Below are 13233 nucleotides of genomic sequence, written 5' to 3'. Positions count from 1 at the left end.
GGAAATAAAAGGGAAATAAAAGGGGATTTCCACTCCAGCCCCATTCAGCCCCATTTCGTCGTTCCGTTCTAGAGAAAGAGAGAGAAAGAGAACGGATGCGACTGTATGGGATTAACCCACGCTGAGATCGAAGACGACGAACATCAGCGTTAAGGTCTCTCTCTCTCTCTCTCATGTGATTTTCGAACTGATTTTTGTGATTTTTTTGTGGTTTCGATCGATCTCGGTATGGCCGACGATGAATGATCAGAGCTATGATCGGAGCTACGATAAGCCCTAAGGTCTCTCACTCACTCACTCACTCACTCACTCTCTCTCTCTCTCTCTCTCTCTCTCTATTGGAAACCCTAACAGTATATCTTCGATTTTCGAAACCCTAAATGAAGAATCGGGGCTGATTTTTGTGATTTGTTTGTGTGGTGATTTCTTTCGTATATATATAGTTGTGATCTGAACGAGGAACCAGAACGACGAACCAGGCGACGATTGAGCCCGACGCACGACGACGACGACGACGACGAACACACCAAGGTATCTCTCTCACTCTCTATCTCTCGCTATTTCTCTGTCGATCTGAACTCAGATTATCTCTACAGATTTCGATTTTTTCTGTTTCGAACCAAAAATATGACTCTCTCTCTCTCTGGCTCATTCTCTCTCTCTCTCTCTCTCTCCCCATGTCGATTAGGGCTTTTTCCATGTCGATTAGGGCTGTTTTTTGAAAAACTCAAAATTAGGGGGGGTTTGCTTTTGCTCGATTAGGGTAAAAGAAACCACATCCACAGCTGAAATTAGGGCTTTTTGTTCTGTTAGGGTAAAATTAGGACTTTTTGTTCTATTACTTAACTATTGAAGTACTAAAGAATTGGAAAAAAAAAGCTTAGGTATATATGTGCCTGTAATAGAGGATGTGGCTGTAATTGGAAAAAAATAACTTTTGTTCTGTTGTGGTTTACTAATAGATGATGCAGTTCTATATTAGAAGAAGACAGAGAGTAGCATTTTGCCTTCATTTCTTCTGGTAGTTAATGTTGTAAACCATATTGACGAAATAAATACAAATTTGATGACTCTGTGCATATACTTGTGGTCTTTATTTTTGTAGCTTTGTTCATATTATGAGTTAGTTGTGTTTCAAGAGTGGAAAACGCGAGATTGACAAGACGGCGACGTGATGAGATAGAGATGGAGGAAATGGCAAGGCGAGGTTGACTGCCCTTGTAGACCGCTTGGAGATGTTGGTTTTGTAATGGGATGTTCACTGCCCTTGTAGACCTCTTTGTAGTGGTGGATTTTTTTGTATTCTCGAATGTTAGTGGAGTAGAAACTGTGCTATTTACAATCTTGAAAACAGGGGACGACATTAATGTTATATGGAGTTAGATGGGGATGAGTTATTTGAAGGTTAACGTAATCTATATTTATTTTCTGAATCTACTACTCGTGCCCTTCGAATTTAGTACTTACAGATTGTCAATATGACTTCAAATAGAATTAACTAGAAGAAACAGATCCATTTCACAAATCCCAGTTTGTTAAGTTCATGAGGTATGATTGGTATTTACCGAAGTCACGGTCATGCCTTCAAGTTCAGCACAAGGAAAGTATTTCCAGACTATGACCAGTTATGGAATTAACTAGTTTACAGCATGTGTATCCCTTGCTCATGTTTGTGGCACTTTCACCAATTTTATCGAACTCCCAAATCTGTACCCACATCGTTTCTGTTCTTGAAAAACTCTCGGAGAGTTCAACACTTACACTAACCACAAGGTCAGCCTATTTTTTTCAACAAATCACATCAAGTGTATAGTCCACCCACAAAATCATTCTCGAGGTAGTTAAAATCAGAACTCAATGTGTGGGACTGAATCATGGGACCAAGTTTCACAACCCATCGTCAGCTCAAAATCATATTATTATCACTTCCCAAAAACAACAACAACTTAACCCAAATGAGGGGCAAAAAGAGCAAAAATATTCATGAGGTTAATTGTCGAAGAATGGTCCAACAGTTAATCAAGAACATCAGAATTTTAGGCAGTCACTGACTCACTGGAATACAAGAAACAAGAATGAATTGGATGAAATTAGATTAAGGGGAAAGTGCTCTCTCCCCTGAGCCTTTATTCTATCGAAACAATCTTGCGGTTCAAGCATCTAAACTTGCAAATCTCCTGGAAGAAATCATCTGCACTGCTATGGCTGCTCTTCATATCAAGTATCCTTACAGTCATCTTCTTCAAATTCTTGCCATACTTCACCATCAATTCAAGGGTATTCATCTTCTGCTCAGCATTTAACGACGATCTCATTGTGATAACTGTCTCCTCAAGGCATGGAATCAAAAATCTCAAATCCACCTGCAAAAGGAAAATAGTATCTTTGGTTTAGACAATAATTCTGGGCAACCATTCTTCTGCCTAAAAGGAAACAATGTAATGGATTTAGATGATTACATTTTTCAAGCTGTTTTTCTGGCAAAGAGCAGCAAACATGGCACCATGCATATCTAATTTTCGCAGCTTGGGATGGGTGTTAAAGAAGTCTACAAAATCAATCTCTGGAAATGGCAGAAGGGCATCAAAATCCCCAGTGAATTCCACCTTCATTTAGAGATGCTTCACCACCTTCCTCTGGTGCAACCTGTGGCCTGGGTTCATGATACCCAATTTGATAGCACCACTCCCAGTACGCGCATTTTTGTTTATCCTTTGAACACTTATAGTGGCCTGGGTTCATGAATGGTACTCCTGTTGCTTGAACTAGACATGACTATTTTTTAACGATTACTACAGACACTCACACAATATCTATACACACTCACACAAATGTCCAATACAGATAAAAGCTAGAAGTAATATAAAAAATTGAGGGACGTAAGTGTTTGGCTCATAAAATTTTCATCATAGCCAAATAAAGTGGCTCAAATAAATCAAATGTTCAAGACACCACTTTTTTAAGGCACTAAGGCGGCAACATTAGTTGCCAAGCTGACCATCTAATGTTTCCAAGCCTTATTACACATTATATATACAGTTCTTTTCAGGTCCAGTCGCCGGGATTTTCTTATGGTCCGGATTTGTGTCTTTGGAAGGAGATCCAACGGCTGTGGAAATAAAAGGGATTTCCCACCCCTCCAGCCCCATTTCTGCGTTTCGTTCCACTGCCAGAGAGTGAGGGAGAAAGAGAAACGGAGGCGACTGTATACGAACGACCCAATCTCAGGCTGAGAACAAAGACAACGAACGATCAGAGCTACGATCAGCCCTAATGTCCAACACAGCTACAACTACAAGTAACTCATATTTTTTCAATTTAGATAGGTGGTTTTGGCTCAGAAAATTTTCATCATAGCCAAATAGATGAAATGTTCACGACACCACATATTTTAGGCACAAAGGCGGCAACATTAGTTGCCAATTGACCATCTAATGTTTCCATGCCTAAGTACACATTCCATGTTAATCTATCATCATAGCTAACAAATAGGGGCAAACAAATCTGAAAATAGGGGCAAACTCTCCCAATGGCTCAGAAAATTCTCATCATAGCCAAATAAAGTGGCTCAAATAAATGAAATGTTCACGATACCACATTTTTTAGGCACAAAGGCGGCAACATTAGTTGCCAATTGACCATCTAATGTTTCCAGGCCTAAGTATACCTTCCATGTTAATTTATCATCATAGCCAACAAATAGGGGCAAACAAATCTGAAAATAGGGGCAAACTCATAAAAAATCCGGACCACAACAAAATCCGGGCGACTGGACCTGAAAAGAACTGATATACAGATCACAGTTCTAAATGATACACTGATAACACCAACCAAACCCCACTTCAAAATTCTCTGGCCAAAATCAACATAAGTCACACACGAAAACCAATCCAAATAGCAACTGATCATAAGAAAATCCAAAGGCTCAGACACAAATCCGGACCATAAATGCCCCAAATCGGATATCATACTGTTAGGGTTTCGAAAATCATTCAATCAGTAGAAATCAGCCATCCCAAGGTCGAAAGAAATCACCACACAAACAAATCACAAAAATCAGCCCCGATTCATCATTTAGGGTTTCGAAAATTGAAGATATACTGTTAGGGTTTCTAATAGAGAACGAGAGTGAGTGAGTGAGTGAGAGACCTTAGGGCTTATCGTAGCTCTGATCATTCAGCGTGGGTTATTTGTATACAGTCGCATCCGTTCTCTTTCTCTCTCTTTCTCTAGAACGGAACGACGAAATGGTGCTGAATGGGGCTGGAGTGGAAATCCCCTTTTATTTCCCTTTTATTTCCACAGCCATTGGATGTAATCCATCCAATCCAACGGCTCAGACAGAAATCCGGACCACAACAAAATCCGGGCGACTGGACCTGAAAAGAACTGAATATATATATATATATATATATATATATATATATATATATATTAGTTCAATCGCTATGCCTACGCAAGATAGAAATTTACTTGATCCTAGAGTTAAGCTAAAAGGTGTTGAATCAAGTTCACAAATTAGTAAACCTTGTTATCTACACAGTCAAAATTTGAAGAAGACGTGAAAATGAAAGTTACCCACAAAAAATGCAAAATGACACTATTGATCTAGACTATATTCAACAATACCTAAACGGTACGGTTATGATAAGTTTTGATCAACAACGAATAAATCCTTCTCTTAGAATTAAAGAACTAAGCAGGTCAAATAGTTCAATCGTTACGCCTAGGCAAGATAGAAATTTACTTGATCCTAGAGTTAAGTTAAAAGGTGTTGAATCAAATTCACAAATCAGTAAACCTTGTTATTCAACACAGTCAAAATTTGAACTCAGAATCCTCTATCCTACTGATTAGATCAATTAATAATTCTTCTTTTGGTAATTCTTTGGTAAGTACATTTATTTTTTTGCAACAGTTATATGTACATCCAATTTCAATGTGATCGTCACTTGAACTATCACTAAGAGAATGATATTCTGAAGATTTAGTAATTTCTTCTCCATTTTCTGAATTACTTAGATTTTCTATATATATACACACACACACACATACACAGTCAGTCTCAAATGAGGGAGTCCGCATTTTAGTTAAAATACGAACCTTTTCATTTCTTTCATTTTCCGATCGAGTTTTGATGATCCGAGTCGCTCAATGTGTTCAGAACGTGATTTTAAGGGTACCCGCAAGAAATCGGCAAAAAAAAAAATGATCGAGAAGGGCTTCATCCGAGCAGTTTTTGTTTGAATTGTTCCATAAAAAATAAACCAAAACTGCTCAGATGAAGCCCTTCCCGATCATTTTTTTTGTTGATTTCTCGCGGGTTCCCTTAAAACACATTGAGCGGCTCGGATCACCGAAATTCGATCGGGAAAGGGAGGTCCGCATTTTATTAAAATGAGGTGGTCCTCATAAGAGTGGGACTGTGTGTGTATGTATGTGTGTATATATATATACGCATACACGGGGCGATTCCGGAGACACTTAAAAAAACCCTTAAAAAAACCTTCAAATCTTAATCTCATAGTTCCCAACCAAATTTTGATGATCCGAGCCGCTCAATGTATTCAGAACGTGATTTTAAAGGTGCTTGCGAGAAATTGGCAAAAAAACTAACCTGGAAGGGCTTGATTTGAGTAGTTTTTTATTAGATCGTTCAATAAAGTTCAATAAAAAACTGTTAGGATGAAGCCCTTCCGGGTCTTCTTTTTTGCTGATTTCTCGCGAGCACCCTTAAAATCACGTTCTAATCACATTGAGCGGCCCGGATCATCAAAATTCAATCGAGAACTATGAAGTGTTTTTTTAAGGATTTTTTAAGTGTCCCTGGAACTACCCCGATATATACATATGTATATATACATATGTATGCATATATACATATATATATTGGAATCGGCTAAATGAAGGATTGTTCGACCTCCAATATTCCTTGTTGTTTCGAAGACAGTCTCTTAAGGCATGAGACAAAGTACAATGAAATGGGGTAAAAACATTTGAACACAGATGATTTCGTTTCAGCAGTAGATTTTTAATTGCAACTCCAGCCATAATCCTCTTACATGCATATAGGCTCCCATCCTATGTAGCCCTAGATTACTATGTGCAAGGCTAGCTCACACACACACATGGTTGAATGTATGTTCATATATATATGGGTTATGACTGGAGTTGTGCTTGGTGTGTTTAACTAACGTTTTTCATTCTGTGGTTGTATTCTTGTGAACTTTTTTTATCCAGAACTATTTTCGGTAAAATTTATTTTTCCTAACTTTTTGTTAAGCTTTTCATTGTAATCTTCAGGATAAATCATTGTTTTGACAAGAGAATTTAAAAAAGTATAAAATATGGACCAATGTTGAAAAAAAAAATTCATATTTATAAGACGACACTTTAGATAAAAAAAAAAGAAGACAGTTATTTGATATTTTTTTCATCTTTGGGGAACTACATTTTGCTTTTTGTCATAATTTTTTAATTTTTTAGATTACTCTCGTCATAACGGATGATTAATCCAAAAAAATATTAGGCAAATGTAAACAAATTTGACATAGGCGAACAAAACACACAAAATAAAAAAAGGAAAAAAGTTCACAAGAATGCAATCTATATAGTGAATGGAGGGATTTTATAAGAAACGAAAAGAAATGATTGATGTCTAGCTAAATCATTCATTTGAATTAAACATTTTGATGAGAAATTGAGATAAAGTACAAAAGTAAATTTTTTTCGATTTGCTCTTTCCCTTTCTCATCAAGAATGGTGAAATTAGGCGAGAATGGACTCCCTTTTCTCACCATTTAAAGAGGCTCTTGAAGATTAGTAACTACTGCTTTAACTTTTGTGGTGTAAAAGAATTCATTAAGGTATCGAATAGGAAATCTTGCGGATATCGAAAGGACCTCTTTTTGATGGTCCTTTCCCTGTAGCAGTATTTGTAGCAAGTGGCAGTTGTTGAATTAAAAGACCCAACTTCGCAATAGCCTCGTCCTTGGCATTTTTCACAGAGAAAGGGCAGCCGGGAAAGCTCAAACCCATACTCCAATTTACTGAGGAAATCCGAGAAGGAGAGGTTTGCTTCGCCTTTATCAGCTGGCCATCGCAACGTTGACATAACTATGAACTATCTCATCTATTTCGCACTGATCCGCCACATCCGAAGCATTTAAGTTAGTCCCGAACAGAAAGTAAGAATAGTGCCTCTTTTCCCCTGAGGAGAGTGAAGAGGAAGAGGAAAAAGTTGCTTTTTCAATACAACTAGAAGCACTAGTATTACTTTCCGTGTAGAATGGAGGTTTTTTCACTGGCTTCTCGCAATCTACCCATAGTGCTACAGCCATATTCCATGGGATTGGATCAAATGGAGTATGACGAATATAAATTTGGTCCGAATTGATCAGTAAAGAATATGGATTTGCGTCAGAACCAGTGAAGTTGAGATGCGATATATAATAAAGAGGGAGGGAGGAGCAATCTCCGTGTTGTAAGCCAACATCGACTAGTCGGATTGTACGGTTGTTGTAGTTGATTGAGCGGACGTAGTATTTTGCAGCGGAAAACAAGTAAAGTACAAGACGATCACGATCGTGCTTGCATTCCAGTTCGTATTTCTTGCTTCCGCACTTCTTTGGGTCTCCTTTCACTCGAAATGGGTGTTTGATGGGGATATTTCCACAAGATGGGACACAATTGGGACTTGTTTTAGCACAGCAGTTACCAGAAAACAGGGCAACAACAAGAAGAAGGCTACGGGTTTTGTAGACATCGGAGAGAAGCCGTCTGCTAGACATAGGAGAGAGACAGAGAGAGAGAGAGATAGTGAGTTTGTGTGTGTTAATGATCAATATTGCAGTTTAGAGAATACATTATATGCACTGGTGGTGTGTGAACATTTGTTTCCTCTAAATCAATTATATTATCACACGTCGTCAAAACAGTAGTCCCTATCAATAGAATATGACGACGTGGTACAATATAATTGATTTGAGGAAACAAATGTTTACACTGCTAGTGTAAATAATTAAATCTTTGCAATTTAACATGGCTTCCCAAAAGTAAAAGACAATGGTACGTACAAACTCCCAAACAAAAATAGAGAGAAAAAAAGGGGTGATATTTTTGTTACGATGTATGTGAGACTAGTACTCCTAAGAAAATGCATGACTAATACCAAAAAAATACATAACTCATCAAAATAATGTATCCTATTTTGGGGGTGCCATAACTTTACCGAAAAAAACATGTAATTAATACATACCAAAAACTATTAAAAAAAAAAATTGACGTTTACAGAAAATTTGTGTCCATCCTCCAAAACTACGAGTACCATATAGTTCCAAGTTACACCCCTCTGTTGAGGAAATGAATCCCACATTGTTTGGGTGAGGAATGGATGATCACTTAATAACATTTGGAACCTCTCCACTCATTGTCAATTGGTTTTGAGATGGATATAAAATTTCTACATGGTATCAGAGCGGGGCCCGTTCCACCCCATATTTTATAAAAATTCACAATCTACACCCCACGATGACAGACCAGCAAAAAGGCTGCACGATGATAGGTCCCAAAAAGTGGCTACACGTGACAGACTTCAAACACGGCACAAACCAGCAAAAAAGCTGCACGATGATAGGACCCAAAAAGTGGCCGCACGATGATAGGACCCAAAAAGTGGCCACACGTGACAGACCTCAAACGCGGCTGCACGTGAGGGAGATGTTAAGAAAATGAATCCCACATTGCTTAGGAGTGAAATGGGTGATCACTTGATAACATTTGAGACCTCTCCACTCATTGCCAATTGGTTTTGAGATAACCAAACAATTGTGTGCCATATATCAAAAAATATGTGCAACATGCACCAAAACAATTCATAGGATTCCTATATATGATACATCAATGTGTACCATAGCTTTGCATCAAAATCAAAGCAGTTCTACTTTATTTTTTGCAGCACCTTTACGTAAAGACTAGAGGTCCGTTGAGTTAAAGAAGATAAATTAAGATATGGAAGAACTCCACACCAGTGTATCACTATCAACGAAGAACAATTTGATGATCTTCCTCTTCCTTTTCTTCTTCTTCTTGTTGCTTGCAGGAGTTGGAGCCCAAGCAGACGATCACAATCGGGATGATGAGTGCCTGCCCAAGAGGTGCGGAGCCAAGGGCCCAGAAATTCGGTTCCCGTTCTGGCTAAAGGGTCATCAACCAGAGCGCTGTGGCTATGGGCCTGGCTTTGCTCTAACCTGCTCTCCTACCGAAAACAAAGAAACCCTGCTTGACTACCCATTTTCTTTCAAGGTAGTGGTCAAACAAATCAAGTACGATTGTCAGCTCATAAGATACGAGTTCTCCAGTAATTATGATCCGCATCAGCAAAACCTAAGCTTAATACTCAACACCTCTCCCTTCAGTCCCTTCCAATTGTGGCTCAACACTGTCCGTCAATACGAAGTATTCTATTGTCGCTCCTACTCAGGGTATCCGTATGAGTATTTTTTTTTTTGATCGGCAAAAGATGAAATTTATTAAAAATGGGGAATAGGGGAAGGGAATCCAACAAAAGGTTGGATGAACATCACTAGGTTCATATGATCATTCATATGATACGTTGTGTGAATACCCTATATTCAGTTGTCCCTCCTCCTTAGCAGATTCATTTATATATAATTATAACGAATATGCACCACTTCCATGGCTTAGCCGTCCAGGTCACAATCTCTTCTTGATGAACTCGGATTATTTAATCACGAGAACCCTGTTGAATTGTTCAAAGATGCATACTCTATCAGTTCCGTGTTTCTATCTGCATCAAGGCTTATACGATTCTGAAGGCTTATGGGGCTGGTCAGCCTGGTCCGAACCAAGTTGTAGGAAATGTGAAGAAAACGGCACGTATTGCAGATTGAGTAGTAGGAGCAATCACAGCAAGATGGATGAAACAGAATGCTTTGACATCCCTAAGCCACCTAGAGGAACATCATCTCATCCTTCGGAAAATAAAGGGTTTACTTTATTTTTTCCTCGCGCTTTCAGTTTATTAATTTGCTTATCAGTTAATTAAAAAGCTCCGACTAGAATTCTTCAAGTTAGGTTTTAGAAGCTTGTTTAAAGTTATTATTATAGTTCTAAAACAACTTAAGTTAGTATCAACCTCCCCAAAAATAGAACATATATAAGATTTGCTGTGGTTATTCATCTCTGTGATTATTAACCTCAGAGGCTTTGTTCCATCAGTTCTACCTCTGTGATTATTAATCTCCCCACAAATAGAATAAAATGTTTGGATTTTTATTCATTCCCATTTATCATAATTGATTAGTGCTTTCTATATGATCTTATACAGGTGAAACGAAAAAACCACATCATGAAACAGGTGAATTGTCTTTCTTTTGTCTCCCTTTTTTTCTTCTCCAGATGGCCTTTGTAATTTAGTTGTTTAAACTTGCAGGTTTGATCCCAATTAGTCTTTTTGCCCTTGTTGTACTAGTCATAGCTACATATTTTGTCCACGGAACAAACAATTCAAAGAAAGAGGATCAAGTAAAGATTGAAAGATTTTTAGAGGATTACAGAGCTCTCAAGCCTTCAAGGTACACATACGCTGAGATAAAGAAAATTACTCATAATTTTAAGTACAAACTCGGCCAAGGAGGTTATGGAATAGTTTACAAGGGAGAGCTTTCCAAAGATGTTCCTATTGCAGCCAAGATCCTCAACAACTTCACTGGTAATGGTGATGACTTCATCAACGAAGTGGGAACGATAGGTACGATCCACCATGTCAATGTGGTTCGCTTGGTCGGATATTGTGCGGATGGGTATAAAAAAGCTCTTGTCTACGAGTTTTTGCCGAATGATTCTCTAGAGAAGTTCATATCATCTGATCATAAAAGAGCTTCACTTGGTTGGCAGAAGCTTCAAGATATTGCTCTGGGCATAGCCAAAGGAATTGAATATCTTCACCAAGGTTGTGATCAGAGAATCCTTCATTTCGATATTAAGCCTCATAACATCTTGTTAGACAAAAATTTCATTCCAAAAATCTCTGATTTTGGGCTAGCCAAGTTGTGCTCGAAAGAACAAAGCGTTGTATCCATGACAGCTGCTAGGGGAACTGTGGGTTATATTGCACCGGAGGTGTTCTCTAGGAACTTCGGCAATGTGTCACACAAGTCAGACGTCTATAGTTTTGGAATGTTGTTGCTTGAAATGGTTGGAGGGAGGAAGAAGAACATTGATGTTCGTGCAGAAGAAAATAGCGATGAAGTTTACTTTCCTGAATGGATTTATAATCGTTTAAATTGCGAAGAAGTAAATAACAATGAAGTTGAGGAAGGAGGAGATGCCAAGATTGTTAAGAAGCTAACAGTTGTAGGACTTTGGTGCATCCAGTGGTACCCAGGAGACCGACCCTCAATGAAAGTTGTGGTTCAAATGCTTGAGGGAGATGGAGATACTTTGGGCATGCCCCCGAATCCCTTTTCTACCACCAATGAGTCAATTACAAGGGGAAACATGGGCGGAAGGCATTTTAGTAGTATCTTAGAGATAATTTCTGAATCCGATTGAGAGAAGTGTTGTATATATAATAGGACAGTGTTTTTAGGGAAGTCAAATGCGCTATCTTTTATTTGCGAGTATCGTGTAGAAGTCTGGACTCATCTATTGTACCCTTATGCCCATACTATTTATGACCGATAGAATAAGCTCGAAATTATGTTTTTTTGGAGTTTCTATGAGAGTCAAGTAATTCAATGGTGTATGCATAGTCTTGCTTTGTTGGTTATTGCGCACCTCAACCAATAGGTCTTCCACTTTTTCATTGTAGACGCTCACACACAGTACTTCGTCATAAAAAAGGTATGTGCTGAATAACTCAATGTGACTGTCATGCAAGCGGCACTCACAAAAATTACAAACAATTTAATTTTGCAATTCAAAAATGGATTTGAAAAATAAAAATGCTATTATTTATTTTTTAAGAGAAATGATGGTTTTCACTTTTCAGATTGTGTCTAAAAGTAGAGAATTTTTTGGTGCAAATAGAGTACGGTTAACGTGGTACCTGACATGCACATTCGAGCCATTTAAAAATGTAATTAATAGTCCGGATTAGAACACATTTTTTCATTTATTTTAAAATCCATTCAGTACCTTTTAATCCGGACAGTCGCTTGAATTTCTGGACGGCCTGAATGTGCGCGCCAAGTGTCACGTGGCACCCTATTTGCAACCAATTTGCAACCAATAAATTAAAGTGTGATGAAATTACTTTTAAAATATTTGCGTAAAACTTAAAGTACATCCGAAATCCAATTTTGCTAATTTATCCACATCTTTGCATATACATATTAACTAAAATTGTGTGTGCCTAAAATGATTCCAACCCAACAGAAAGGATTTGGCAACGTCACGGACCATCATAGAATAATTGACATGGCCTCCTCTTCCACCTCCTTGGCATTTCGTGCCACTTGCTTGGCTTTCAATGAAGCACACATGATAAAGATGGAAGCAACCACATCACACACCCATCTTTTTTGCATGGTTGGTCATTAAATTTTCCAAAGGAATTTCATACTCCCTGTCCCAAAATGTTAGACCTTTTTGAGATACCGTGTTATTTTCAATTGCTTATATCTTCCAATGTGATGTTCAAAAATATGCAATATGGATTTTTTTTGATAGATTTTAATTTAGTTATACTAAACAAAATTTTCAAAATCATAGTACAACTTTATAAATTGAAAGAAATAAGTAATCTTAACATTTTGGTATGGAGGGAGTATATTTTAGTTCCTTCGAACAGTGTGGAATTTTGTTTTTTTTTTTATCAGATATTCCTCTCACGAAGTTTTAGATTCAAAGTGATTTGAAGAATTTGAACATAGCCTTGAGTTTTTAGCTAGTTTTATTGATTTTCTCTTTTCATCAACCAAAAGAAAATTAAGAAATTTATTCATCATCGACAATGGAAGTATAATTAGATGAAAGGGATTGATCAAAGGGCACGAAAGCATCATGACAGTAAGAAAGCATCCCAACTAGCTCAAATTGGATGCTCACCCCGATAATCAGATTCATATGCCACTCCAAGGAACCAACCAAAATATGTCTATAACAATATCCTAGGGCCAAAAATGACACGAAAGCAAAACATCCAAAACCAGTAGCAAACTCCATTAAAAGAAATTCTGATTTCTAAGGGAAAATCAGCATTAGCAGCTC

At 37.8% G+C, this 13233-nt stretch overlaps 2 protein-coding genes across 2 annotated transcripts; one reads left to right on the top strand and one right to left on the bottom strand.

The window, feature by feature from the left end:
* Positions 1-1842: 1842 nt before the first annotated feature.
* LOC131329969 (F-box protein At1g10780-like) lies at positions 1843-3082 on the bottom strand. Its single transcript, XM_058363420.1, has 2 exons — positions 2460-3082; positions 1843-2363 (listed from the first exon to the last, which is right to left on the bottom strand). Exons 1-2 carry the CDS (start codon positions 2610-2612, stop codon positions 2127-2129), a joined length of 390 nt encoding a protein of 129 aa, XP_058219403.1. The 5' UTR covers positions 2613-3082; the 3' UTR covers positions 1843-2126.
* Positions 3083-8926: 5844 nt separating this feature from the next.
* Positions 8927-11732, top strand: LOC131329940 (rust resistance kinase Lr10-like). The gene is made up of 4 exons (XM_058363377.1): positions 8927-9482; positions 9706-9970; positions 10348-10378; positions 10454-11732. Exons 1-4 carry the CDS (start codon positions 9010-9012, stop codon positions 11572-11574), a joined length of 1890 nt encoding a protein of 629 aa, XP_058219360.1. The 5' UTR covers positions 8927-9009; the 3' UTR covers positions 11575-11732.
* Positions 11733-13233: the final 1501 nt, after the last annotated feature.

This window comes from Rhododendron vialii, chromosome 6a (genome assembly GCF_030253575.1).
Source record: "Rhododendron vialii isolate Sample 1 chromosome 6a, ASM3025357v1".
NCBI classification, from domain to species: Eukaryota; Viridiplantae; Streptophyta; class Magnoliopsida; order Ericales; family Ericaceae; genus Rhododendron; species Rhododendron vialii.
This window is presented reverse-complemented; position numbering and strand designations above follow the sequence as displayed.

Excerpts from the sequence above, each read along its gene's own strand:
- LOC131329969 (XM_058363420.1), bottom strand. The coding sequence starts at position 2,612 with ATGAAGGTGGAATTCACTGGGGATTTTGATGCCCTTCTGCCATTTCCA. Across the intron at positions 2,364-2,459 it reads AGAAAAACAGCTTGAAAAAT|GTGGATTTGAGATTTTTGAT; the intron begins GTAATCATCTAA and ends TTCCTTTTGCAG.
- LOC131329940 (XM_058363377.1), top strand. The coding sequence starts at position 9,010 with ATGGAAGAACTCCACACCAGTGTATCACTATCAACGAAGAACAATTTG. Across the intron at positions 9,971-10,347 it reads GCTTTGACATCCCTAAGCCA|GGTGAAACGAAAAAACCACA; the intron begins CCTAGAGGAACA and ends TGATCTTATACA. Across the intron at positions 10,379-10,453 it reads AAAACCACATCATGAAACAG|GTTTGATCCCAATTAGTCTT; the intron begins GTGAATTGTCTT and ends TTAAACTTGCAG.